At 38.8% G+C, this 24899-nt stretch overlaps 1 protein-coding gene across 1 annotated transcript; it reads left to right on the top strand.

Annotated features, from left to right (window-relative positions):
* Positions 1-378: 378 nt before the first annotated feature.
* Positions 379-23145, top strand: OPRK1 (opioid receptor kappa 1). The gene is made up of 4 exons (XM_036378605.2): positions 379-604; positions 1091-1401; positions 14556-14908; positions 19469-23145. Exons 2-4 carry the CDS (start codon positions 1142-1144, stop codon positions 19999-20001), a joined length of 1146 nt encoding a protein of 381 aa, XP_036234498.1. The 5' UTR covers positions 379-604; positions 1091-1141; the 3' UTR covers positions 20002-23145.
* The last annotated feature ends 1754 nt before the right edge of the window (positions 23146-24899 follow it).

Below are 24899 nucleotides of genomic sequence, written 5' to 3'. Positions count from 1 at the left end.
GAAGTCAAGGCATGAAAGAGCTGATGGACCAGGCAAGGCATCCAAACTTAAAATTCCCCTTTTATTCAGTGTCTACTAGTCTGAAATCCTGTGGGATTCAATAAGGCAAAGAGGATTATTTCTTGAGGCCTGGGAGTGCAAGGGAATTGAGGAAAGAATACTTGGAAAAGTGTATTAAAATAAGCATTCATTCACAACAGAATTTATTTCTTGCTTTTCTTTTAATTTATGTGCATCTCAGTGTTTAGAAAGAAGTCATGTGAGCTTGTGAGCTGCGGGGACAGAGGCAGTGGAGAACGTGTGCATCAGTGCAGAGTGCTGCCGGAGCCCTGGCAGAGCGAGAGGGAGGCAGAGGGAGCCTGAGAGAGAAAAGGCGAAGTGGTGGGAGCTGGAACAGCAGCATCTGCTGCTGCTGCACGCTGCAGCTCATGCCTGGGAGCCGGCTCTGCTGCCAGCACGCCTCTCTGAGGGCGCAGGTGCCTCACATCCAAAAGTCCTAGGTGGTCAGTGGCACTTCCAGGAGCCAAGCAAGGCGGCTTTATTCTTTTCTTTTCCTGCCAAGAGCACCTGTTTGAGGACTCTGCTTCTTTTCCTGGACTGAAAGGTATTTGTTGTCATTAATGTGGCTTTTCTATGAAAGCAAGTATGGGATCAGGAAAAAATAACTCAGGGCAGGGTGTTAAAGCAGATGTGCAGAGAGGTGGTGGGTATCTCTGTCTCCTTCCCCTTTATAGCAGAGCTTAGGCAATGAAGAGCCCTTGTTAGGACAGAGTTTGACTTAAAATATGAAAGATGGGAAAGACAGGGTTAAAATGTGGGGGTGGATCTGAGCTGTTCCCATCTGGCTTGCTTCACTATGCAACCTTTGAAAGTGGAGGAAAACTTTCCTTGTGCACTTGGAGAAGCAGCATTACATAGCAAGATGTAAAACTTGAAATAATTTAATATGGATGTGATTTGCTTAAATCTCTGCTTGGCAAATTACAGTTCCCATCACAGCAGAGCTCCCCTTAACACATACAAGTTTCAGAGGTCTTAATGTTCTGTGGCTGTAAAAATACTTCTCTTTCTTTCTCTTCCCTCTTTCCAGCATACTTGCCTCCTGTTGTGTGCACTCCTCGTGGTCTTGGACTGTGTCCCTATGGATGCCCCCATACAGATTTTCCGTGAGGAGCCAGACTCCACCTGCTCACCAGGGCCCTGCCGGCCCCCCAGCACCAGCAGCAGCTGGCTCCCAGGCTGGGCAGACTATGACACCAATGCCACTGGGGGCTTTGGGGACGGCCAGCACAACCACACCAGCATCTCCCCCGCCATTCCCATCATCATCACTGCTGTCTACTCGGTGGTCTTCGTTGTGGGCTTGGTGGGAAACTCCCTGGTCATGTTTGTCATCATAAGGTAAGAGGTTTTGGGTACCGGTTGGAAGAGGCGCAAAAGACCGTCCCTAAGTTTGGCAGGGTGGGGGAGAGGGTGGATTATGGAAGCCCTACAGTGAGGAACTGGAAAAAAAGCAACTGAAATGACCCAAAACTTGTCAGTCACAGTGGTTTGCCTGCACTTGTGTGTTAGAGAGAGAAAGGACGAGCTGGTTAAATGTGATAAGTCCTGCAGCCTGAGGGAAAGCGTTTTGTGCCTGGAGCTGTGTTCATTGGCTGCCCTCTAGGGATGAGATGCTGCTGGCATCCGAGGGAAAAAAGCTCGAGTGAAAGAAGGAAACTTGTACAAGGCAGCTTTTATTTCCACTGTTAGGAGACCCTGAAGGACAGCTTATGTGTCCAGTCATGTGGACAATGATCCATCACTGCCTTGGCACCTAATGTTTTCCTTAACAAGGAGGGAAAGCCAGGAAATGATGAAAGATAGGCTTAATGTAAAGCAAGGGATGTTTTTTCTCTGTTTAGCAGTGTGTCACTCCAGTTGTTGGTGTTGAATTGAAGAAAGTAGAGAAAGTGCTGAAATACCTTTTCCATTGTTTTCCAGGACAGAGGAGAAAGCTCTGTGTCTGTGTTAGTGAAGGTTTCAAACTAAACCACTTGGTGAAATGCACTGATATTTATGCTTGCACTTACGCTTGTGTATTGGTGAATATTTTAGTTTGCACTGGGATTCCTCTCTCTTTTTGTCATTGTCATTTGCAATCTGTAGGCATGCTTGGACAGTGCTGTTTAGCAGGGTGATAATGAGCAGTACAGGGCACTGAAATCATGCAACTTCTTGGACTCTTTCTCCACAGCCTGTTTGAATTATGATAAAGTTTCTAGGAAAAAATAATCCCAGAACTGTGGAGTAGCCATTGCTCCAATGAAATCAGCTTGTACATGGAAAAAAAAATATGGAGGTATTGGAAGGGATTCTCTTTTGTAGGGTCAAGCAATTGCAGAACGATGAAGTAACTGTCAGACTTGATACAAGGGGAAATGATGAGGACCACTGAAGTTGTTGATAAAGTACTTCGAAAGATGAGTTATAATCAGGTGCATACTCTTGAATAATGAAAGTAAAATTCCATTTGCTAGTCAGTGCAATGAAAAGAGTTGCCTGTGGTCAGTTTAGAAAAAGTGGTTGGCTCCAGTTTTGTGATGTTGTGATTTTTATACCCCTGCATGCCCTTTTGACCTTCATTCAGAGTAGAGATTTAATTTATTTTTGTATTTCTCCTTCAAGAAAAGAGACTCCATACTTGACAGTCACACAGCTGCAAAGGCAGAGATTTTCTAAGCCACCAGTCAGTAACAAAGACAGCTGATTAATTGGCTGGGCACTGGAAATATCCCAAACTTAGCCCTAGAAGTTAGCATGTATGGATTATCCTGGTGCACATATACTTGCTTTTTTCTCTCCTTCTGCTACCCTCCTAAGACTATTTTTGTAGGGCTCTAGATAGCTATTGCTCACTTTAATTCTAGTTCCTACATTAGCCTTTCCTTGAATTTTCTCTTGGCCCATCTCTCAATTATGAGGTAAAAAAATAAAGAAATTTGACATAAAATAAAATAATGAAATAATAAACAAATAAACAAATATCTGGGTTGTTTTTTTTTTGGGGGGGGTGTTGTTTTTTTTTCCTTTGTTAGATTTCTCTCCTAGGTTTTCTGTGTGGCAAATGCTTTAAAGAATCATTAGCTGAAGTGCAGGCAAATACAAGCCAGCAGTTTTGAATTTTCTTATGGTCTTGAAATATTTCAAACATTTGTGCAAGAGGTTTATTTTCTTCATTTTTGTCCAAACCTCCCATGTCCCTCCATTTTTTCCCCACATATACTCTCTGCATGAGTATATGTGAAGTATCTCAGGATGGATTTTAATGACCCATGAACAATGTACCCTGCAGTGATGTCCTTTTGTGAGGAAAGACAAGGTCTGTGGGAAGTTTGGGAAATAAGATGGTAAGGGAGAGGCAGATTCTGTCCCCCAGCCATCCCACAATAGCCCCCCTCCAGCTGCCACAAATCTAAAGTGGGATGGGGATATACTGAGCCTCTTTTTTACCTTCCAGCTGAGTACAGGCTTTGTCTGAGGTCCTTTGCTACTGTTTCTCAACTCTGAATTCCAGATCTGCTCTTCTCCTAACCCCCTCTAGAAAGGCAGGCAAGGCAGGCACGACTCCTCTCCCTTTGCTCATTTAAATGTCTAACATTGTTAGAATAGTTCAGCTGGAGTTATTATAATAATCATCTAGCCCAACTGCCTGACACTCCAGGCCTGACACTGGGTCACTTTTTGGGTGACAAAAAAAAAAAAGCTCTTCCCTCTGTTCTGAGATTTTCAGTCAAAGTGTTGAAGTGCCAATGCTGTGGTAGATTCAGGAGACTCCAGAATGTTGAGATGCCTCAGAAACAGGCTCAAATTCAGCCACAGCCTGTGGTATAGGCAGGCCTTGGGCAATTCCTTGCTTTAATACCACTACAGGAGTGGTTTTGCTACTTCTGCATAAGGGCTGCTAAAGAAGCTCATGGACACCAGTGAGTCAGCATCTCAGCAGCTTATGCATGGAGTGCTGGGTGAATGAAATCTCTTACAGGTCTGGTGGAGTGTTTTTCTGCTGAGAGGGAAAACTCAGAGTTTCCTCAGAGGAAAAAATAACAGAAGAATGCCACTTCAGTCACATGTACAAACTCCTGACAGAAAAGTAGGTGAGTTTGATACAGCTCCTGTGAGAAGACATTTGTGCTGAAGTCTGACTGAGAATGGTCCTTTAGTACAGTGTCAACACCATGGCTTCTTAAGGCATTTCTCAGGAGACCTGAATTCTTCTCTTGGTTTTACTATCAAGTTTCAACACTTTTTCCTGTCCTGATGAGTTCACTTCATGGTTTCCTCACATGTAAAATGGAAATGCTGACATTCACTGTCTTTAAACACACAGCAAAAGTTAGATGTAAAAGCCAAAGTCTAATCACTAAAGCTTATAACAGGGCAAGACCAGGTCTATTGTAAACACCCTGGGCCCCTCAGACACACAACGAGCGATCATTTTTGATGTGCAGAAAAAGCTCTCTGTTGAGTAGACAGGGGACTGGCACTCTGTTCCTGCCCATGGCACTTGGCTCTCCCAGTGTGGGTGGTTTGCAGGATCTGTCCCCATGTTTGGATCAGCTGTGCACTGTCCCAGGGGGCTCTGCTGTCAGCTGGGTGGATGGACACTCCATGTATGCCACGGCACGTGGGGTGTAATGCTCTCCTGGGGCTGCTGCCTGTCCTGGGGAGAGAGTAAGAGAAAAAGAAGGCATCACATTGCCTCTTGTATTGGTGGGAAACATAAGCACTGTGTGGGAAGCACAGTCCTCCTCTGTGGAGGAGGAGGGGAAGCATGAAATGGGTTTGCAGATACCTGGTAAAGTCGTCTGACCTCACCTGAGGAAAGTCCTACAGCTGTGTGGTTCTTGGCATTAGCAGAACCTACCTCTACCCCAAACCTTTTCTTTTGAGATTAGCTTTTCCTCTGAGGTCTCAGATGATATTTTTGGAAGCAAGTTGGCTGAAGGGGATAAAAAAACCCATTTGTGTTTGGAAGCAAAAAGGCTTTTTTCTCCATTCTTCTCACCTCATGACTTTTTTTCTTTAAAATTTAGGGCTGGCTGTAGGCAAAATCGTAGTTTATTCTGACAACTGCAGGGAAGAAAATCTCCTGACTAAAGTTACAGCTTTAACTAGGATCTGCACTTATCAAAACCATAAACATACTCTGACAAAACTCTGGGAGATGCTCTCTCTTACCCTCTCCAGATGCACTTTTTCTATGTATTTATCTTACCCTCATTGTTGAAGTAATTTACTGAGACCAGCTGATATCAACAGGATCCCAAAGAGCCAATCCTGTATTCTTTTAAAATTATCTTTTGAGCTTCCAGTGAACTGAATAATTTTCTACATTGAAGAATTTTTAAGAAGAGGCTGTGTTACAGATGTGTAGATTGATTCCTAAAGGAAAAGAGAAACCTTATAATTCTCTGCTTAGTCTAATGTTGAAGAAAATGTTTTACCACTGATACATTTTTGTTCTTATATTCATTGAACTGAACAGTATTTTACATAACGGGAAGAGTGCATTAAGAAATGTCATATGAAATTGACTCCTTTCCAGATTGTTTTTAAAATTTCTTCATCATTCATTCCAAACAAGAATGAAAATATTTTTTTAAAAAGTACACAACAATGAAATGGATTCAATACATTGGTTTAAATTAATAATGGATTTTGATACCATCAAAAGATCATTTGTTAAATTGCTTTAAATTATTGTCCTAATTTTATTAAATTATATTTGGAAAGAATATTGTTCTGAAATGAAAATTTAAGCTCCAGAAGAGTACCTAAGTGAATTAGCTGTTCCCTATTGCTGGCAGTTTGCATGATTTCGTTCTTTTATGAGATCAAGACTTTGGCTGCTAAAGGCAGAGGGTGAACTGTACTATGTGAAGTTTAGGATTTTTAACCTTTCCTTTGCTAATCAAAAATCTGACAGCTTACTACTACCAGCAGAGAGGCATCAAATGGATTGATAGCAATTCATCATGGATTTCAAAGAGCATCTAGCAGTCCCTCACTGAATGGAGGTAATTTTGATCAGTTCTGCAGCGTTAGTTCAAACGTGACATAATTTCCATCACAACTTTGAAGAGTGATCATTACCAAAAGCTTTTACAGATGGCACAAAGAACAAGGCAACAGGAAACATGAAAGAGGACAGGCTTATAGAAGAGTGTCGATAGTTTGAAAACACAGACCATTTAAACAAAATGTTACTATTTCTAATACTTTTAAAACCCAGCTAGACAGTGACCAAGTGAGACCTGGGATTTATAAGCTGACAATTTATAAGTCCAACTCATGGTCATGCTGTGATAACAAGAGCTGATACTGAAAATAGGCAGGGAGAGAGGAAAGGCTTGAAAGGAATATTTACCACAGACAGTATTAAAGAGAGGCTATAGCTTATAGTGAATAATGTGTTTGGCTTCTGAAAAGTAATTTGGTATCCATCCAGACGTTTCTGCTGGGCTAACAGCCAGGTAATCATTTAGTTCAGCGAAAGGCATAACTGGAATCAGTGTCTGGTAGCAAGATGAATTACAGAGAACCTTTTTCAACTGGAAGAAAGTGAAAACTTAGAAGAACTTTCCAGTTTGGCTGCTGGCAAGGCAGAAAGCTTGAGATGACTTTCCTCTTGTAAGAGGGGAGAGCGGTGGGTAGGTAACTCATGATCCTGGAGGAAGCACAGGGAGGGTGCACAGTGATGAGATGGTGTTGTGGGGCACAGACTGGCTTAGCCCTTCTGGTGAAATGGAAGAAGTGAGGGAAGAATTTCAGTTAGTTTTTTTTCTGAGAAAGGATTTTGAATTTGCTGAAAGGGTGTTGTAAAAGGAAATTCTTAACTGGTTGATTTGGATTCCTGGGACACATTAAGGAGAAGGGAAGATAATCCTCCTGTCTTGCCTACTCTCACTGTCTAAACTGTGATTACTTTGTCCCTTTAAGTTAAATTCTCTGGAACAGATGGGTTCCCAAGAAGAGTTTTGATTCCAGTTATGTATTTTTTTCTGAAGAAAAAGCATCCAGCTATACTTAACTTCCAGGAAGTATACTTCATGTCTCCATTTTGGTCCCCTCATCTCTAAATATCAGATAATTCTCTCAAAGTGAGGAATCTGTGCTCTTCTCCTTAAGGAAGACTTTGTGCTTTGCTTATTGCTATCTTCTTTTGTGAATTTAGAGAGATATGAGGAAAAGGCATTAGGATTATAATTTTGTCTACAGACAGGCATGAGTGCGCAAACTGGATTAGTTGTGGGGAAAGGGTGTATGCAGATGCAACAAGGATAATGGAAGAGGGATGTCTGACCATGCTGGCATTCCACAAAATGTTAAAATGATATAAATAAAGAATATGTAAAGGTGCACAGCACTTAAAACAAAAAGTACACGAAAATTAAATTGATTTAACATATTGGTTGAAATTAATACTAGATTTTGATAACACCATAATATTACTTTTTTATTTGCTTTAAGTTAGCATGGTTCTATTAGGAAGTTGTCATGTCAGGCTGTGAATTACCGTTGAAATATTTATTTCTCCCAAAGCCAGAGGGTTCAGCTCTCATTAAATTCACCTTCTAATTTCATGAAAGTTAAAATTAATTTTAGGCAGTTTCCTGTTCTCAGTTTTGAGACATTATTTTTTGTGAAATCTCTGTGTTCTTTTCATGAGTATGATTATGAGAAGACAGTTTTCTTCAGTGTATGAATTTCTGCAAATTCATGGTAAGAAAGTGAGCAGAACCTTTGTGTCTTCTCTATTTCTTATACCAATCCACCTTGGTAACACGCAGCTGCTCATCTCTGCTCCAGAAGTCAGTAATGCATTAAGAGTGAATGTCTAGAGTTTCCAAATTCAGTTGTGCTGCATGTGAAGCCAAGAGGATTTTGCATTTCCTAAATGTATTGTTGGTAGTCCAGCCACTGTGGCTACTGTTGGGCAAAAGCCTCCTTGAGTAGTGACAGATGAGAAACTGCACGGTAGGATTAGTTCAGAAAATCTAGTCAATGCTCATTTAATGTTCACACTCAGAAAAGTTTTGTTTTACCATGCTGCTGGATGACAGACTGCATCAGGACTTGCTGTTAGACTCACCTTTCAGAATGGCTGGTTTGTCAAAGTGGGCAGGAGAAGAATATTTTCACCATGGAAGCTATAAGCTCTGCTCTTCTGTTTACTGTAACTTAAAGTTTTCTGCATTTCACTTGAACCATCTCCTTCAGGAATGTGTGTGTTCAGCTGGTCTGTGCTGTGGGCTTCCCTGAGGCAGGTGAGGAAAACAGATACATGGGAGGAGTCCAGAGAAAGCCTCCCAGATGCCTCCTAAGAGGGACTGATGACCTCTCCCAGAGCTGGCTCATTACTGATATGTGCATTTGCTGTCTTACCACACAATCCTGTACTTGTTATAGAGCAAAGTCCCTTGTCTGCCATTAAACCTTATTATGGGAGTGTTGACCAGAGATTTGGGTCTCCACACCTCGGAGTGTGTAGTTGTCCTATAAAGCACTCCCAGCTGTGTCAGTTGTTACTCATCCCTGTGGGAAAATGGAGACCAGGTGCATTGCTTTGGGAAGAAGAGAGATACCCATACCCCAAGACCACCGAGTAAGTGGTTTCTGAGCTCTTTCCTTTTTTTCTGTCCTGCAGAAACATCTAGTGGAAGTAAACATTCAACAAACTGTTCTCTGCTTCCAACAAGGAAAGAAAGACCCTGAGAAATCTTTTCCTGGGGCTATTATCCCTGTTTCCTTGAGCAATTAGATTTGTTCTCCTTGCCAGGCAATCTCTGTCCTACTCAATTCCATTTCCCATAAAATCACGGGAAGCACTTTGCTAAAGGGGTTCATGCCCTTTATTTAAAAAAAAAAAAAATTCTTCCAAGAAAAAAGAATAACAGGAAAGGTGGATGTTACCAGAGACAGAGATCCAATGTTCACTAGAGCAATGTATTTGTGACAAGTAAAAAGAATTAGAATGGTCTGTGTAACACCCTGGGAACCCCCCATGGCAGGACTGGTCACTGGGAAACATCTGCAGCAGCATGAAGTTTTTCAAGAGATAGAATCAGTTGCCTTACGAGGTCAGTATTCACCTCTACTTACCAATAGAGAGCAAAAAAATCTGTTACATAGTCTAAGCTAATTGTCCAGGCTCTTTCATAATGTTATTAGACATAATGGTTTTAGATAAAGTACCAATTTAGTGAAATTCTGCATTCTCACTGATTCATTTTGAGCTGCAGTGATTCACAGCACCTTGACCTCTGACCTCTCCTATCAAAGTCATGGAAGCAGAAATTTCACAGTATTTTTTTTCTACCATTTTACAGTTTCTTGCAAAAGAGGCTTTTGAGCTCACATAAAAATATTAAAAGCCTTTATCATAGAAGGAAAAAGATGAATTCATTTTTGTTAAGTAGTGTGAATTTTCTTCCACATTGACCACTATATACATGGACTTGAACTAATTCAGAGCCTGGTTCTTTAGCTCAGGAAGAAAACCTTCTACATCCAAACTAAATCCACAAGATTAAATCTTGTTCAGGCTCTGTTTAGGGCTCGTGCAGGGAAGAAATGGTAGTGGAAAATTGTAAGCATTTTAACTATACCCTTTATCATTCACATAGATTATGCTGTCTGGGGGAAGAATAAAAGACAAATTTATGCTTTTCTTTTTTGAGCTGCTTTAAAATTGGTATCTTTAGATGTTTATTAGTAAAGAGAATTCCACTTTATGGTGTAATTTTGTAGACAACAATTTTATGTCCTAAAAGATTTGATTAAGACAGGCAACCATTAAATATGTGCAGTAACAAGGTTTTCCTTTATTTAAAGTGTCATCTGAGATCCTCTACTGCTAAAATGTGGCAAATTAAAATATGATAATGTCATATAACCCAATACAAACATGACAACTACAGCATGTTAATTTTTATATTCTTTAAATGACCTTAGCCTTCATTTCATGTTGGCATAAGATTTTATATTGGATTATGAATATCCAAGAGAGAGCTGAGCCATCCTTATGACATGGTATGGGCTTGGAATAGATCCTCCTGGATTGTTTTCTGGTTTTTTCTTCCTGTTCTGACGCAGTATTATACTGACTATACCCAGAATATAGCCTTGAGATTTAGAGCTTTCCTGACTAAGCTTTTCAGCTGCTTGATCTCCATATACTTCATTCAGAGGAACCTAGTGGAACAGAGCCTGCATCCTGCTGATAGGTGTTTTTGCAATTTGCTTTAGATGTGCTTTAGCTTTAATTTTCATTCTCTTACCCAGGTATCTGTGAAAAACCTGTGTTTGTTATTCCTTATTATTTTATGCTTTTGTACTTTCCCTCTGCAACTGAAGAAGTATATTTGTAGTATATTTGTTGTAGGTTATTTGCTAGTTTTGCTCCCTTCCCCATCCCTCATTTCACACTGCAGGGAATATTTCATTATTTCATCCTATTACAGTTACATGAAAAAAGTTTGACCAGAGCCTCTTTCTCACCTTTTATCAGCTTTTCTAATGTTATAGTGTGCTTTAGAATCACAATCCTCTCCTCTCTTTGAGATAATAACTTTAAGGGGCACTACTAGCAGATTTTTTTCTGAAAGCACACCAGATCCTTAGTAGCATGTTTCCCTCTTCTGTTAGCACAATTTCATTGATAGCGTAGGCTGAAGGTGTGATTTCTTCTTATTTATTGTCTTAAAAGCTTGTCTTAAAAGCATGTTCTATTCCAGAGGGAAAAGAACAGTAGTGATGAGTTGACTGAGAAACACAGGGAAAATTTCTAGGGGTCAGTCTATATTCAGTCTCAAAGAACTTTCTGGTTTTGGAAAGTGAATAATGCCCAATAGTTTTGAGAATTTTACTTTTGATATGTAAGTAGACATAATTTAAAACCTGCTCCTTAAAAATTTCATCACATACCCATCCAAAAAAAAAAAAAAATCATCAATGTGAAAGTGTTGTGTTTCATTTTGACTGTTTTTCTGCAGTTTGATATATCTTCTAGTTTTAAGTTTACAGAGGCTTGAGGCCTGCTTATAGCTTTACAAGCAGTCTTGAGATCCACCAGCTTAAGTGATCAGAGTTTTTATCTGCTGCTTGCTATTAGATTCTAGCACCTGGTTTAAAAGAGGGACTTTCCACTCCTATGTAGTATTAGAAATGTTGCCATTCTCTTAAGAAGTCCCTGTATCTAACAAACCATTTTTTAGACATGGGATTTCCCATGAGCACTTTATACAGCCATGGTTTACAAATATTGTAATAGTCTTTGAAACTTGTACCTCAGACACTAAGAAAATGCCATAAATTGCTACTGAGGCACTTATGCTGTAATTATGTTCAGATTTACCCTATCTGTCCTGCTAAACTAACTAAAGCAGATAGAAATATTTTTGCTTAAATGAATTTAGATATTTGATCAAGAATTTTAATTCTGCAAAGGAAGACAAGATTCCCTTACACAATCACTGTTTTGACCTTGTTCAACTGAGTGGAGAGTATGGTGAGATTACTCCAGACCACAAAATATTATTTCCTTCTATGTTTTGGTGCAATAGAATGAGTTGCAGGAAAGCAGGCAAATCCCTTATCTTATGAACTTTATCAGGGTCTGCTCGAAAGGGTCTGACAGCAATAGCAGTCACTCTGTTACCTAATCTGGACATTTGATTAAACCTGCAAGCACATATCTTCAGAGGCATGTAGGCATTTAATAATTTTCAGGTGTTTAATTAAAAACATTCAAGGAGTTTGGATGATTGAGTCCAGATTCTCAAATGCATTTCTGAATTTTCTAAGCTTCTAAATGAATGTATGACTTTATCTATAGCGCCTAATAATTTTAAAGGCCAATACCACATTTATACACAGGCCAATGTTTCCAGGCAAAAGTAATCAAGCTCTTTACTAGCCCAGTTTTACAGCACTTTGCTTTTTTCCACGTAGTCTAGGGAGGAGAAAAAGGGTAAAGGGTACTGGGAAAATATGGCATATAGAGTTGTAATGGCACACACATAAAATAATTAAATTAAGGTTGCAAGGAACGGGAAATATGAGATATAAAGACTTTGAGATATTTGCTTTTCCAAGGCTAATAAAATCTTAGATATTTTCTCCCAGTTTTCTGATTTTCTTAAAGAAAAGAAAGGTCAAGCTAATTCCTCTATACTTTTTGAATGCAAACTTTCCCTATCCAAACCCTTGGCGAAGTTTTTAAAGATCTACAGATATAATGATTCAGGAGAATGATTACTTGTGTCACCTCTGCTTATCAAAGGTCATTGCATTTCTTCTGAATGTTCCTGTGTTAAGTATAGTAACTTATATTTGACTGAAGCAAACTCTGTGTAAACTCAGCAGATCTTGATTTGCAGGCATCAGTGGATGGAAAAATTACTCCTTTCTTTTTCCCCATAATAATCACCTTAGCTGTTAAGAAACAGCTGTCACTGTTTCTAAGCTGAATTTCTCTCTCTTAAGAGTTTTATGTATTTGTTCTTGTTATGCTTTTCTGTGTAGTCTGAAAAAACTCTTCAGTACCTGCTATTTTCTCCCTGTGAAGTTCTTCAGACACTGTAATCAAGTCACCTCTTGGTGTTCTTTTTGATAAACTAAATGTGCTCAGATTTTAAGTCAGTCAAAGAATTTTCTCCAGTCCCTCCAGTCCCATTATGCAACCATTCCAGCTTTCCACAGTCTCTTTATTGCAATATGAACAAGACAGCAATTCCAAATATCATTAGGGATGTCCGTAGAAGTAAAATTGTCCTTCTACTATTCTATTTAATTTAATGGAAATTAGTCCATTTAAGCAGAGAGTTTTGAGTGTTTAGTGAACTTTTTTTTGGTCTTTCAGCTGAGATAACTTGAAGATAGTATTTTTCTTTTCTTCTTTTTTTTTTTTTTAACCAGGAGGGAAGTTATTTGTCTGATAATATGTCCTGTATTTGCTTTTCTCTAGTTGTAAGGACTCATACTTTTGTTTGAACAGTGCCTTAAGTGCTATAATGTGACCTACAGGACAAAATTCCTCCTCTCCTGGAGGGTCTGTTGAGGAGATTGATCTAGTGGGAGAAGCCCATCTCTGACTGGTGGTTCAGTGTGTGGGTGAGAAGGATGTATTCTCTCTTCCCTTGCAGATTTTTTCCCCTTTGTTTCAAACCACCATTTGTCTTATTTCCTCAATAAGTCTTGATTAGAATGTTTTAGAAAAACCAATGCTATTTCTAACATTTCATATTGGTCCTAAAATGAAATTCCTGCCCATATTTTTTGGACAGCTAATTTACATACTGGGCAACAATTTGACAGCACTGCCTAATTTCTTTTTAAAATAGTTTTTTATTTGACACATCAAAGTTTTGAAGGCAAATAGACACATTGTGCTATGCGTTTGTTGACTAAAGTGGTTAAATCTTATATTTCCACTGTAAATTATTCGTGACATATAGCAAAATGTAGCTATGTGTGTTTCTATGTGTGTTACGTGTGCACTTCTAGTTTGGACACACACCCAAAATATGGGACTGAAGCAGTTTTGAGAAAGAAAATCTCATTAAATCCAATGGTAAATTAACAGCAAGGAGCAAACACAACTATTGAGGAGAAGCACAGGAGTGATAAGTAAATTTCCATGTCAGCAGGCTCTCCATCATCCTTTGTACCCATCACAGAGAAGGAAGCAGTCTTCCACAGGCTGTCTCCCAAAACTGTCATTGGGGTCAAACAAAGCAGGATGTCATCTCAAAAAACAGATGCTATTATTCTATGTAGGCTGAGGTTCCTACCAAGGGCTTACTTTTGGTGAAATTAAAGAATGCAGGAAAAAATACTGCTATGACAGTTTTTTTCCCACGGTGGTATCCTACCTAAACAAGAGTCATCTTTTACATTATCAGTCATAAAAGAGAGGCCTGGGAAAAGCTGGTGATGAGAAAGGAGAAGAAATTGGCAAGGAAGGAACAAGGAAGGTAAATGACTAAAATTGTATCAGCTGGCATTGTATTCATTGAATTCAAGCAAGACAAACTATCATACAAGAAGCAAACTGGCTCAGCAAACATAGCAATTAACTTGTTTTCTTACTGGAGAATGGCATAACAGTTTCTTCCACAAACCAAACCCAGAAATCTCACAGTCACTGACGGATAGCTATAAGAAAAGGAAACAAAAAAACATTTTGATCACTTCCAAATTTAACAGTGATATTTTCTTGCAGCGGGATTTGAGGAAATAGAATTGAAATTTGTCTGATTAGATTAAATGTTTTCATATACCTGTTTTGCATGTGGTAAACAGCTCTAACTGCTAACATGGGTGTTGTGAGATTGAATAAAATGTGTTCACTTTTACCCCAAGGGTCTTGCATTTGTGTGCATTTCTATCACAGATGAGAAAAGACTGAAAAAAACCCAACTATGGCAAAGCCTGACTGATGAACTGTTACATATCTGAATGGAAATAATCCTATCTTATAGTAATAAAGCCTTACTTTTTTTGTTCTGCAGGTACACAAAGATGAAGACAGCGACCAACATCTACATCTTCAACCTGGCTATGGCAGATGCACTTGTCACCACAACCATGCCTTTCCAAAGCACCGAGTACCTGATGAACTCCTGGCCCTTTGGTGATGTGCTGTGTAAAATAGTGATTTCTATTGACTATTACAACATGTTTACCAGCATTTTCACACTCACCATGATGAGTGTTGATCGATACATTGCTGTGTGTCACCCTGTCAAGGCTCTGGACTTTCGTACACCTCTCAAAGCAAAGATAATCAACATCTGTATCTGGCTGCTGTCCTCATCTGTTGGAATATCAGCAATAGTTCTTGGAGGCACCAAAGTCAGAGAAGGTGAGTGCGAGCATTCAAAATTCAGTCTTTTTATTTCTCAACTGACAAGAAATTGTAGGTTCAAATATTGATCAAACCTTATTTATTCCTTCTTCAAAATTACACCTAAATTCCTGACATCTTGAAATATACAGTAGAACATCGCAGTAAAACATATAAATCATTTAAGCTCAGATGCCCATACCAAATAAAAGAACAAAATGCACTTTGAAGCACTGCTTGTACTAGAATGAGACCATCAAAAACTATAAGCAGACATCAGGGGAAAATTATCAGGAGTTTAATCACAATGGGCAAATCTAGAATCAGTTTAGGTTGAAACTTGAAATGTGGGCTTAAGGTTCTTTTTGTAGATCTTGTGAGAGTAGTTCTGATAAGTCCCAAGAGCAGAAACTAGAATTCTTGGGAATTTATTATCACCAGCCATTTCACAGAATTTGAAGGCAAAGAAAGAAAAAGAAAGTAGGAAAGGAAAAGTCAGTTGCAGGAGAGAGAAAATTAAGGTAAATTATATATGACAATATCTCAAGATCATATTTAAAAAAGGATGGGAATTTATATGGAAACCTGGAAAAGCTGAGAACAAGGATTGTCACAGGATATGGAAATTCAGGCTATGGCAGGGAAACAGCCACAAGAACACAAAGTCAATGAAAACTGTATGCAGACCATGTATAGGCTTTGCTTGAAATGCCTGTTCCATGAATGATTGTGGATTTAGCCCCTATAGCTCCTGACTCATTACCCTGCTATGGGGTTAGTCTGATTTCGGGATCTTCCTTGAGCAGGAAGGGAGAGAAGCATTTTCTCACACATGTGCTTCATACCCACCAGTGTAAGTGCAGTGCAGGGGCATCTCGGGGTCTTCATAAAGATGGAGACTTCTAACGTTGTCCTTGGTTTGGGGTCATCCCATTACTGGATGGCTGGATAAAATACAGGCATTTATTTGGTAGGAGTCTTGTTCGAGATGTAAACAACCTTTGAAAAATTATTCATAATTTCCTGCACTGCCAACCTTTTCTATTTAGAAAGGTTTCATTCCTCTTGAGACAAATGTTTACCTAAGGGCACTGTTTCATCTGGCAGACAATAAATGCAGGATGTTAAGCTGTTTGACATAGACCGACGTGAAAAATCATTTCAGTAACAGCTGCTCAAGGGCTGATAGATTTGGCTGAAGACATATAGATTTTGTTCTTGCTGGTAGTCTTCTGTTATGGAGGTGACAGAGAAGTCCTCTGGAAGCTCGTCTTTCAGTGCTTTTGGGGATCACGTGTCTTGGTCTGCAGTGCTGTAGCTCTTCTCCCCAGTAAAGTTTTGACAGGATCTATAAAACAAGGTCTGCCTGGGGAAACATTAACTTCAGGCATGTTTGGAAGAATGTCTTGCTACATATGAGATCTTGAAGGCCATGGGACACTGGCTCAGGCAGGTGTTTTGTTGGAGCCTGCTCAACTAACAGAATATTCCTGTCATTCAGTGTCAGCAGCAGGTTTAGATCAAGGGGCTCCTCTGAGGCCAGTAATGATTTAATGCCTTTTCCACGCCGTGTAGAAGGCAGCCCTTTTTTATAACTTATGAAGCAGAGGCTGGTAATACAGAACACAGCTGGGCTAAATGAGGTTGGAAATATTGGCAGCTGCTTGTCAGCTGCTACTGTTCCTCCCTGCTTGTCTGATCTAAGGTCTCTCTTGAGCATTTAGTGTCAATTACCTTGTCTGGTGTGCTCATGAATTGCTCTGATAAATGCTGAAGTGGAAAAGCGAGGATGCTCTTCTTGCCTGACAGCTGGAGCTCGGGCCTGAAACTTTATGTCATGTTGGTTAAAACAGTTGTTGTTTACATGCTTCAGGGCCTCTGTTGAGTTCACATTTAAGCAACAACTGAACAGCAAATGGAAAATGATTATACTTGAGGTTCCCTCACCGTGCTCAGTTAATCCATTTTGTTATCACAGCTCAGAATTGCTCCCAGGTGTGTCCTTTAGATACATTTTTCCTGCAAAATAAATTTTATATCTGTGTAAATTTTTCTGCTCTGGCTGTAATGGAGGTTTTCTTGCTGAAGAATTGTTCAGCTATCAAAAAAATAAAGGTATAAAATTAACTCTTCATATTGCCAGTAAGGATATGAAGGGTATGAAAATGACACAATCAATATTATATATATATAATATGTATGTTTCCTAGACCAATATTAAGATTAATCTTAAATGATAGTTTATCAAGCACATTATAAAATATATTCACACCAACTACCATATGGAATTCAGTTTTTCCTTAATTATATCAATATATTTGGAATAGTTGTGCTTCCAAGTGGAAAATGTCAGTATGAAATCTGAAGATTGTGACACTATTCATAAGTTCTGCAACTTTTCAGGCAGTAAAAATAGAATATAAATTGGATTTTATTGTGTTCCACTTCCAAAGTTCCAGAAAATTAATATAGTGTTTTGCATTATGATCAGATTTTCTATTGACTGTTTCCTACTTGTAAACTGGGAAAATGTAAATGGATTCCATAAAGTACTATGCTATGGTATTACATATATCAAGTGCAATACGTTAATAATAATGATTCAGAATAATATTTTCTGTAGAAAGTAAACTGCAGTGAGACACAAGATAATAATTAAGTTCGTATTCAATAATTTGGAATTCTAAAATAACATTGCCAACCAAAAATTATAGCAAAATACCATGAGGATGACCTAATTATTTTGATAAATATGTGAAATTATGTCAATAGATCTGAAGAGGCCATTTCTTCTGGGAGTGAATTTCAGTGAGTAGCTGGATGTGGTCTGGAGCAGCCATCTTTGACCACACTTCATTTTCATCCCAAGCATCTGGAGGCAGCTTTACTAATTTAGATAACACAGCTGCATCCTGATTTTATGTCATGGCTGCTAAGCCATGCTCTATTACAAATAACAGTAATAATTGACAGGAAAACTTCTTTCAAGATGATTGTTGGCACTTCTAGAATGAAATTAAGTGGAAGCAAGTATGCTTATGAAAACCTACATCACAAAGGATTTAGATAAATTCACTGAGTGTCAAGTCACACTTGTGCTGTCATCTAAGTATCCTGCATCAACCTAGAAAAATATGTCTTTTCCACGTTCAGCTTTCAGAATCATACATATTATTTAAAATAAACCCCAAAAATGTTTAGCATTTTTAGCTGTAAATGTTTTCTATTAAAATGTTTCTGTATTCATTATTGCCCAGTAACAGCTTTCTGATATCTAACCATGGAAATGTGTGTATGGCACTATAATGATAACTTCCTCTCCTAATTGTTTTTCCAAACAAATTCTCTGCAATATCTTTTTGATTTGGAAAGTATTTTTATAGCAGGGAAATATGGCCTGATTTTTTTTTTCTGATGTGTCCTGATGGAGACAGATATGAAAAAGTGATGTGCAGGAGTATACTGAATCATTCCACTCTTGGATCTGAATCAATGAAAAACAATACATAAAAATTTGTAGAGGAATGACAAACTCAGTAGGGAAAATGATAAAAAATCCGAAGAACTTTACAGTATAAAATCTAAGCTACAATTCAGAGTGAAAAATCTCTGTGTTAACCTGATTTATTTTCAGTAGAGTTAAACTACTGACAGTAGTTGTAAATTTACCCCTTCTCTTTCCTTTTTATTTATCTTATTACTTATTTTTCCATATATTTCATATGTTGGAAGGCTCTAATGAGTTCAGCAAATTAAACCTCAAATATTTCCTTCTTTAGCTGCCTCCTGTCAGATGAAATATTTCTGCCAAATACATTCAAGTGACAGCCTGTGGCTCTGAATCCTGGCATGGGCAATGGGAGAGGGAGTGGGCTGATCTCTGTGGCCCAGATCCTGCAGTCTCTGCACAGGCTGCATTTCCAATGACATGATCTGCAAAAAGAATAGCTGCCATTTGACTCCATGCACACATGTATTTTATTTGCTTCTATTTAACAGAAGAGAAGATGTTTCCATGGGTTTTTCTGAATATAAGCATTTGTGTGTACCTTAATTGTGCTGTAAAAGGCACATGGGAAAAGATTATTACACAATTATTATATATTGGCAAAATCTTATCAATATCAAAACCTCCTTCAGCTTCTACCATTCATGATATCAAAAATATTTCTCCACCCACATACAAAAACATATGTAGTTTGATAATAATGATGAGATTTCTATGCTGAACATGGTGCTCATTCTGGTTTTAAATCTCAGTGAGATTCAAATAGAAACAACTTTACAGATTTTGGTTTTGTGCTCTGCTTTTTTTGATCCTCCCATGGGAAAGAAATTTCATACAATATTTCAATATTTTGCTTTTGAAAAAGCTCAAAACTCAGTAATTTCTAGACACAGCTGCATAAAACCAGTTTCAATGGTAACTGAAAGCTTCCTTAGAGTGATTTAATGATAACTCCATTTACTAATATCTCAGTACATGCTAATCACTTTTCCTAGGTTACGCTCTGATAATGACATTATTTAGAATATCTAATAACAAAGCAATTTTCTTCTTGCTTCCTTCATTTTTAGATACTGCTAGCACTGAATGCTCCTTGCAGTTTCCAGACAGAGATTATGTGTGGTGGGACATCTTCATGAAAATCTGTGTCTTTGTCTTTGCATTTGTTATTCCAGTTCTCATTATAATTGTTTGCTATACTCTGATGATTCTGCGCCTGAAAAGCGTGCGGCTTCTCTCTGGGTCTCGAGAGAAAGATCGAAACCTGCGCCGCATCACCAGGTTGGTGCTTGTGGTTGTGGCAGTCTTTATCATCTGCTGGACTCCAATTCACATTTTCGTGCTGGTGGAGGCCTTAGGGGACGTGTCCCACAGCACTGCTGCCATATCCAGCTATTACTTCTGCATTGCTCTGGGTTACACCAACAGCAGCCTCAACCCAATCCTTTATGCCTTTTTGGATGAAAACTTCAAGAGATGCTTCAAGGACTTCTGCTTCCCCTTCAAGATGAGGATGGACAGGCAGAGCACCAGCAGAGTCAGAAACACTGTGCAAGACCCAGCTTACATGAGGGAAGCAGGTGGGGCAAACAAACCTGTATGACTAGTCGTGGAAATGTCCTCCTACTGTCCTCAGGAGAGAGAGGAGTCCAACGACTTAGGACTGACACAGATTACCACTGCAGTTTGAAATCGACTCACCCAGACGAACATTACTGGAATATTTCAGAAATCCCAGCAGTTTGAACTAAAGCAAATTTATTATCGATAAACAAGAATCTCCTGAAAATTGGCTCAAATGAAAAGGACCTGAATGATGGTCAGGTTTTGGCACCATATCTGCTGAACTTGAGCCAGCACTAAAACACACTTTTGCAGAGTGAAGAGATAGTGTTGCACCAGGTGATTCTGGATAAGAATAGTTCTTGCTCTTCTCTTTACAATATATAACTTTGTAAAAGGCAATATTCGGTCATAAAATTGAACTATACCAGAAACTTCTGCCCCAACAGTGATTGCTTCTAAAGTACGGAGTTTGACAACTTGATCCTCTTTAACAGTGAAGAGTGTTAGGTTTCTGTGGACAATGCCACAGCTATAATCAATATTGTCCTCAATTAATATATCTGTAACCCTTGTTTGTGCTGTGAAAATTGAGGTTGAGCATGATCTACCCACACACCAAAGTGATTTTATTGTGTCTGTGTATGGTAAAGCCTTTTGGCACTCAAAAATACTGGAATTTAATGAGAATTGTTATCACATGTTTAATCATCTCTGTGTAATGTTTTGTAAGTGTGATTTTCCAAGATGGTTGTTTCTTTATTGAGTCTGAATAATATAATATGCATTTTCAGAGTGTATATTGAACAAGAGGCTAGAAAACTTCAAATGCTTCACTTGTTCCAAAATTAATGAAAAGTCGTGTTAGATTCATTACATGGAGGAAACACTCTCATGTGTAACTTGTTTTCCTAAACAATATCTAAGCAGACTGAAATAAATATTTGACAAATTAGAAACAAGGGAATTAGCACATGAACTAACTGAATTTATACAACGGAAATTAAATGTTTCTGGATGCTTTAGTGGCATTTGATGGAAAAAGATCCTGGTTTATTGATGCTGATATATTTTCTTTGATACAGTCCTATAACTTCAGAAATTTTCTCTGTTTTCCTGTGAAGATGGTGGTGTCAAGGCACAGATAAATAAGTTACTAGCTTGCTGAAGGTAAGTTTATGGTAAAATGGAGCCTAACTTCCAGTCTGTAGATTTTTGTCTTCCTGATGTTATATATTACGACTCCCACTACTGCTGTTGCTGAAATTTGGCTCTCATTATCTTCACCCTGAACACATACACCATACATCTTCTTGTTAATTTTGTTCTTTATACAAAAGAAAGAATAATGTGAGTGCCTTCATTTCATGGAAAATATTCTCAGAAACACAATCTGATTTGGTCCTATCAGGCCAAAAATGCCTTATGCACACCAGTAAAAATAATGAGTTTTTTCTTGGACTAGCTGGCAGTCCAGTTCCTGTGGAAGTGCTGTAGAAATTCAGCCTTCTTCAGGACTTCATATACTTTATTGTTAATTCAGTCATGTATGTCAATTTTTTTATACTAGTTTGATAAATGCTGTTGAAATATTCAAGACAACTCTTTCTGGACAAGTCTAGCACCTTCTGATTGTTTCTACATGAAGAATGATTAGCTGACCTCAGGATGCCTGCTTTACCTGGGGAAGTGAATGATGCTTACACAACTGCTGAGTCTCACCTCCTATTCTGTCATTCATTCATTTTTTTAACATGCATCCATCTTTCTAAACTAAGTCCTCACCTTTAAATGGCCACAAAAAGAGAGTGTTTAAGGTAAAAGTTGAAAATCCAAAGTATTTATCAAGCTAGGAGCAAGTGAAATGGGAAAGAACTAGAATCTAATGAACCATTTTCATTCAAAATAACCTATGTTCCTGTTCATGACTTACCATTTGCATATGTAAGTCTGTGCTTGAATAGGGTTTTTGTTCTACACATTATGTGCAATGCTTTGCATTGTAATGAAAAATCAATGTTCTTAATTTGCAAAAAGGAGGCTTCTAATAATATTTTTGAGGTTTATGTTTTTAAGAAGGAGATCATAATTTCTATCACAGTGGGAGGAAATTATAACTTCCTAACAATTAAGCTTGCAAAATGTTATAGGAATGTGTCCTTAGGGTTTATTTCTACAATTGAACATACAGCCAAATTAGTCTGAATGCAGTAGAAAGGTGTCTTGGAAGTTTTCTTGTCAAATTCTCTGAAAAACAGCAGAGAACTGGCCACAGATATCTTTCACACATGAGAAAGTACATTAAAAATGATAGTATGATTTTTCTCACAGAATTTGCTTCTAGGTGGTTGAATTCCCATTGCAAAGCTCTTCACTTTCTTTGCAACTCCAAGCCAATGATTTTCTCTCTCTCTTGTGCTGGCTCCAGGATGGAGCAAGAGGCAAAGGCAGGGTAGGAGCTGCCTGGCCCAGGAACAGGTCTGGATGGGGAATGGGACAGTAGGGACAGGCTGTGCTGTCCCATGGGCCCTGGAGGATGACAACTTGGGGCAGACATAGGCAGGCAGCTTGGGAATTGCTTGTACTTGCTGCAACCACTCTTATCTCCCTTTGTTTTTGGAGGTTCCAAAAATTCGATACTGCAAAAGCATGGTCATGGACCTGCTTGTGGGGCTAAATTCCAATCAATCAACTAGTGGGGATAGCTAATATGTCACTTTCTGTGTTTCTGCTTCTTTTAGCTGAGAAATCTTTTATTTGGAAGATATACTTGGTGTTCTGGTTCAGGACAGACTAACACATGGCAGAGAAATGATGCTTAGATGCTGAGAAACCCCAAATGTAGTTAATGAGCAATATCTCAACATGATGAGAAATTCAGAGGAAAACTGAAAATGAAATTTTTGTCCTGTGAAAGGCAAAGGGAAAACACACCATTTTGATCCAGAATTCCTCTTGGTTCTGGTAAATTAATGTAGTCTTTGCAAAGAAGACAGGGAGATTGTGCTGGGATTTAATTTTCCTTAATTGCTTATCAATTCTTAATCAAACATAACCATTGTAAATATGGCTGTTTTCTTCCCAATGAAGTTTTTTCTTCAGAAGAAAATGTGGATTCAGCATAATTGATTGAGTTTGTGATAACTTATGTAATCTGTCAAATAAAAAAGTAATTGTGCCTGGATATTTTTAACTGGATCTTACAGGTGTCCAATACAACATAGTGAGCACATCTATTCAATGCCAGAGTGATAGATTGGAAGATATTTCAACTGATTGAATCAAAGTATTTTGGCTCGGGGTTTGCTTTTTGCTGGACTACATGTGGCTTGGGAACTGTTGCTGCATAAAGCCCTGACATGCAAGGTGGAATGATCTCAGACTGCAGATTTTGATCACTTAGTTAAAGTGTTTTGATGTCCAGCTGTGTGGCTAATGCAAGAGAGTGTGCAAGCACTGGGAGCTGCTTCCTGGAGGGAAGCAGCTGAGAGCAGGAGCTGCTTTTCCTGCTGTGTTGGGTAAAACCTGTCACACCATGTGCAAGGGCTGCTCAGCTTTGGGTTACACCGCTGTGATTTAACCCCAGCTGGCAACAAAGAGCAATGGCGTCACTTTCTCACTGCCCATTCCTGCCCCTCCAAGAAACCTGTGGCTTGGGATAAAACCAGTTTAAAAATGGAAACAAAGTAAAATGTACTGACATTGATACTAATGCTAATAATATTAGTAATAAAAAGGTGACAGAAAAATAAAACCCAGGACAGACACCTGATGCCCAATACAATCACTCACCACCCACTGGCCAATGCCCAGCCCATCCCACACAGTGCCTGGCTCCTCTTGGCCAGCTCCTCCCAGTTTATACACTGAGCATGAAATCCTGTGGCATAGAATTCTCTTTTGGCAAGATTGGGTCAGCTGTTTTGGCTGTGCTCCTTCCTGTCCTCTGGTGCACCTGCCTGCTGGCAGAGCATGGGAAACTGGGAAGTCCTTGACTCAGGGTAAGTGCTGCTTAGCCACAACTAAACCATCAGTGTGTTATCAACATATTCTCCTACTAAATCCAAAACACAGCACTGTACTGGCTGCTCAGAAGAAAATTAGCGATAACCCAGCTGGAATCAGGACAACCCTTTCTGGAAAATAATCATGGAAGTTACCAGCCTGTTCAGTCTGCTTTCCCTCCAATGTTGATTTTTAGTTGGCAGCAAATACAAGTTTTCTTCTTCAGTTTTCAATTCTGTTAATACCAATGGCACATCTCAGGTGGGCTTAGGGATCTACAGAAGAGAAATACCTACCTCCTTCATCAATAAACAAGCCCTGGGGCAGGCTGATGGCTGTAGGAATCTAGGTTGCTACTTCCCTGCTGAAAGGAATACCAAAAATACCTACAGCTTTGTACTCCACTGCAAATTTGTAGCAAACCCTGTAGTAAGCTTCCTGGAGGTATTATTGTCTATTAGTGCTTTAAAGGTGTGAAGACTTGATAGTGGGTACATAGTATGAGAGAAAACTGTATTGACAGTGACAGCAGTTGCTTAGGAAAAGTGTATAGAAGCTAGGAGATGTGAAAAATAGAGGTTGTGAGCACTTGTGTACCTATGTATGGGTGTACAAGATTTCTTTGTGCTTTTAATTTATATACTCTGATTTTATATATTTTACTTCTATATATTATAAAGCAACCGATTTCTCTTCAAATTAGCTGAAATGTGTTTTAAAAGCTTTGAAAACCCAAACAATTTAGAGTCTCTTGATGTATGGAGATAAAGTAAACAACCCTGGTACTGAAGTACAAAACATTTGGCAGAGTGGGAGAATGGTGCAAGGTAAAAGAAGAGTTTGGAAACTACTGTGGAATACTGCAGCCTTTCTTGGTAAAGGCCATAATGTCCTGGAAGAAAAGTACTTATTACTGCTGATGCATTTCCTCCC

This window comes from Molothrus ater, chromosome 1 (genome assembly GCF_012460135.2).
Source record: "Molothrus ater isolate BHLD 08-10-18 breed brown headed cowbird chromosome 1, BPBGC_Mater_1.1, whole genome shotgun sequence".
Classification (NCBI taxonomy): domain Eukaryota; kingdom Metazoa; phylum Chordata; class Aves; order Passeriformes; family Icteridae; genus Molothrus; species Molothrus ater.
Note: the sequence above shows the minus strand (reverse complement) of the source record. Positions and strands in the feature narration are given on the sequence as shown.

Bases quoted from the DNA above. Each gene is read 5' to 3' on its own strand.
- OPRK1 (XM_036378605.2), top strand. From the start codon at position 1,142: ATGGATGCCCCCATACAGATTTTCCGTGAGGAGCCAGACTCCACCTGC. The intron at 1,402-14,555 runs GTAAGAGGTTTT...TTTGTTCTGCAG, and splicing joins GTCATGTTTGTCATCATAAG to GTACACAAAGATGAAGACAG. The intron at 14,909-19,468 runs GTGAGTGCGAGC...CTTCATTTTTAG, and splicing joins AGGCACCAAAGTCAGAGAAG to ATACTGCTAGCACTGAATGC.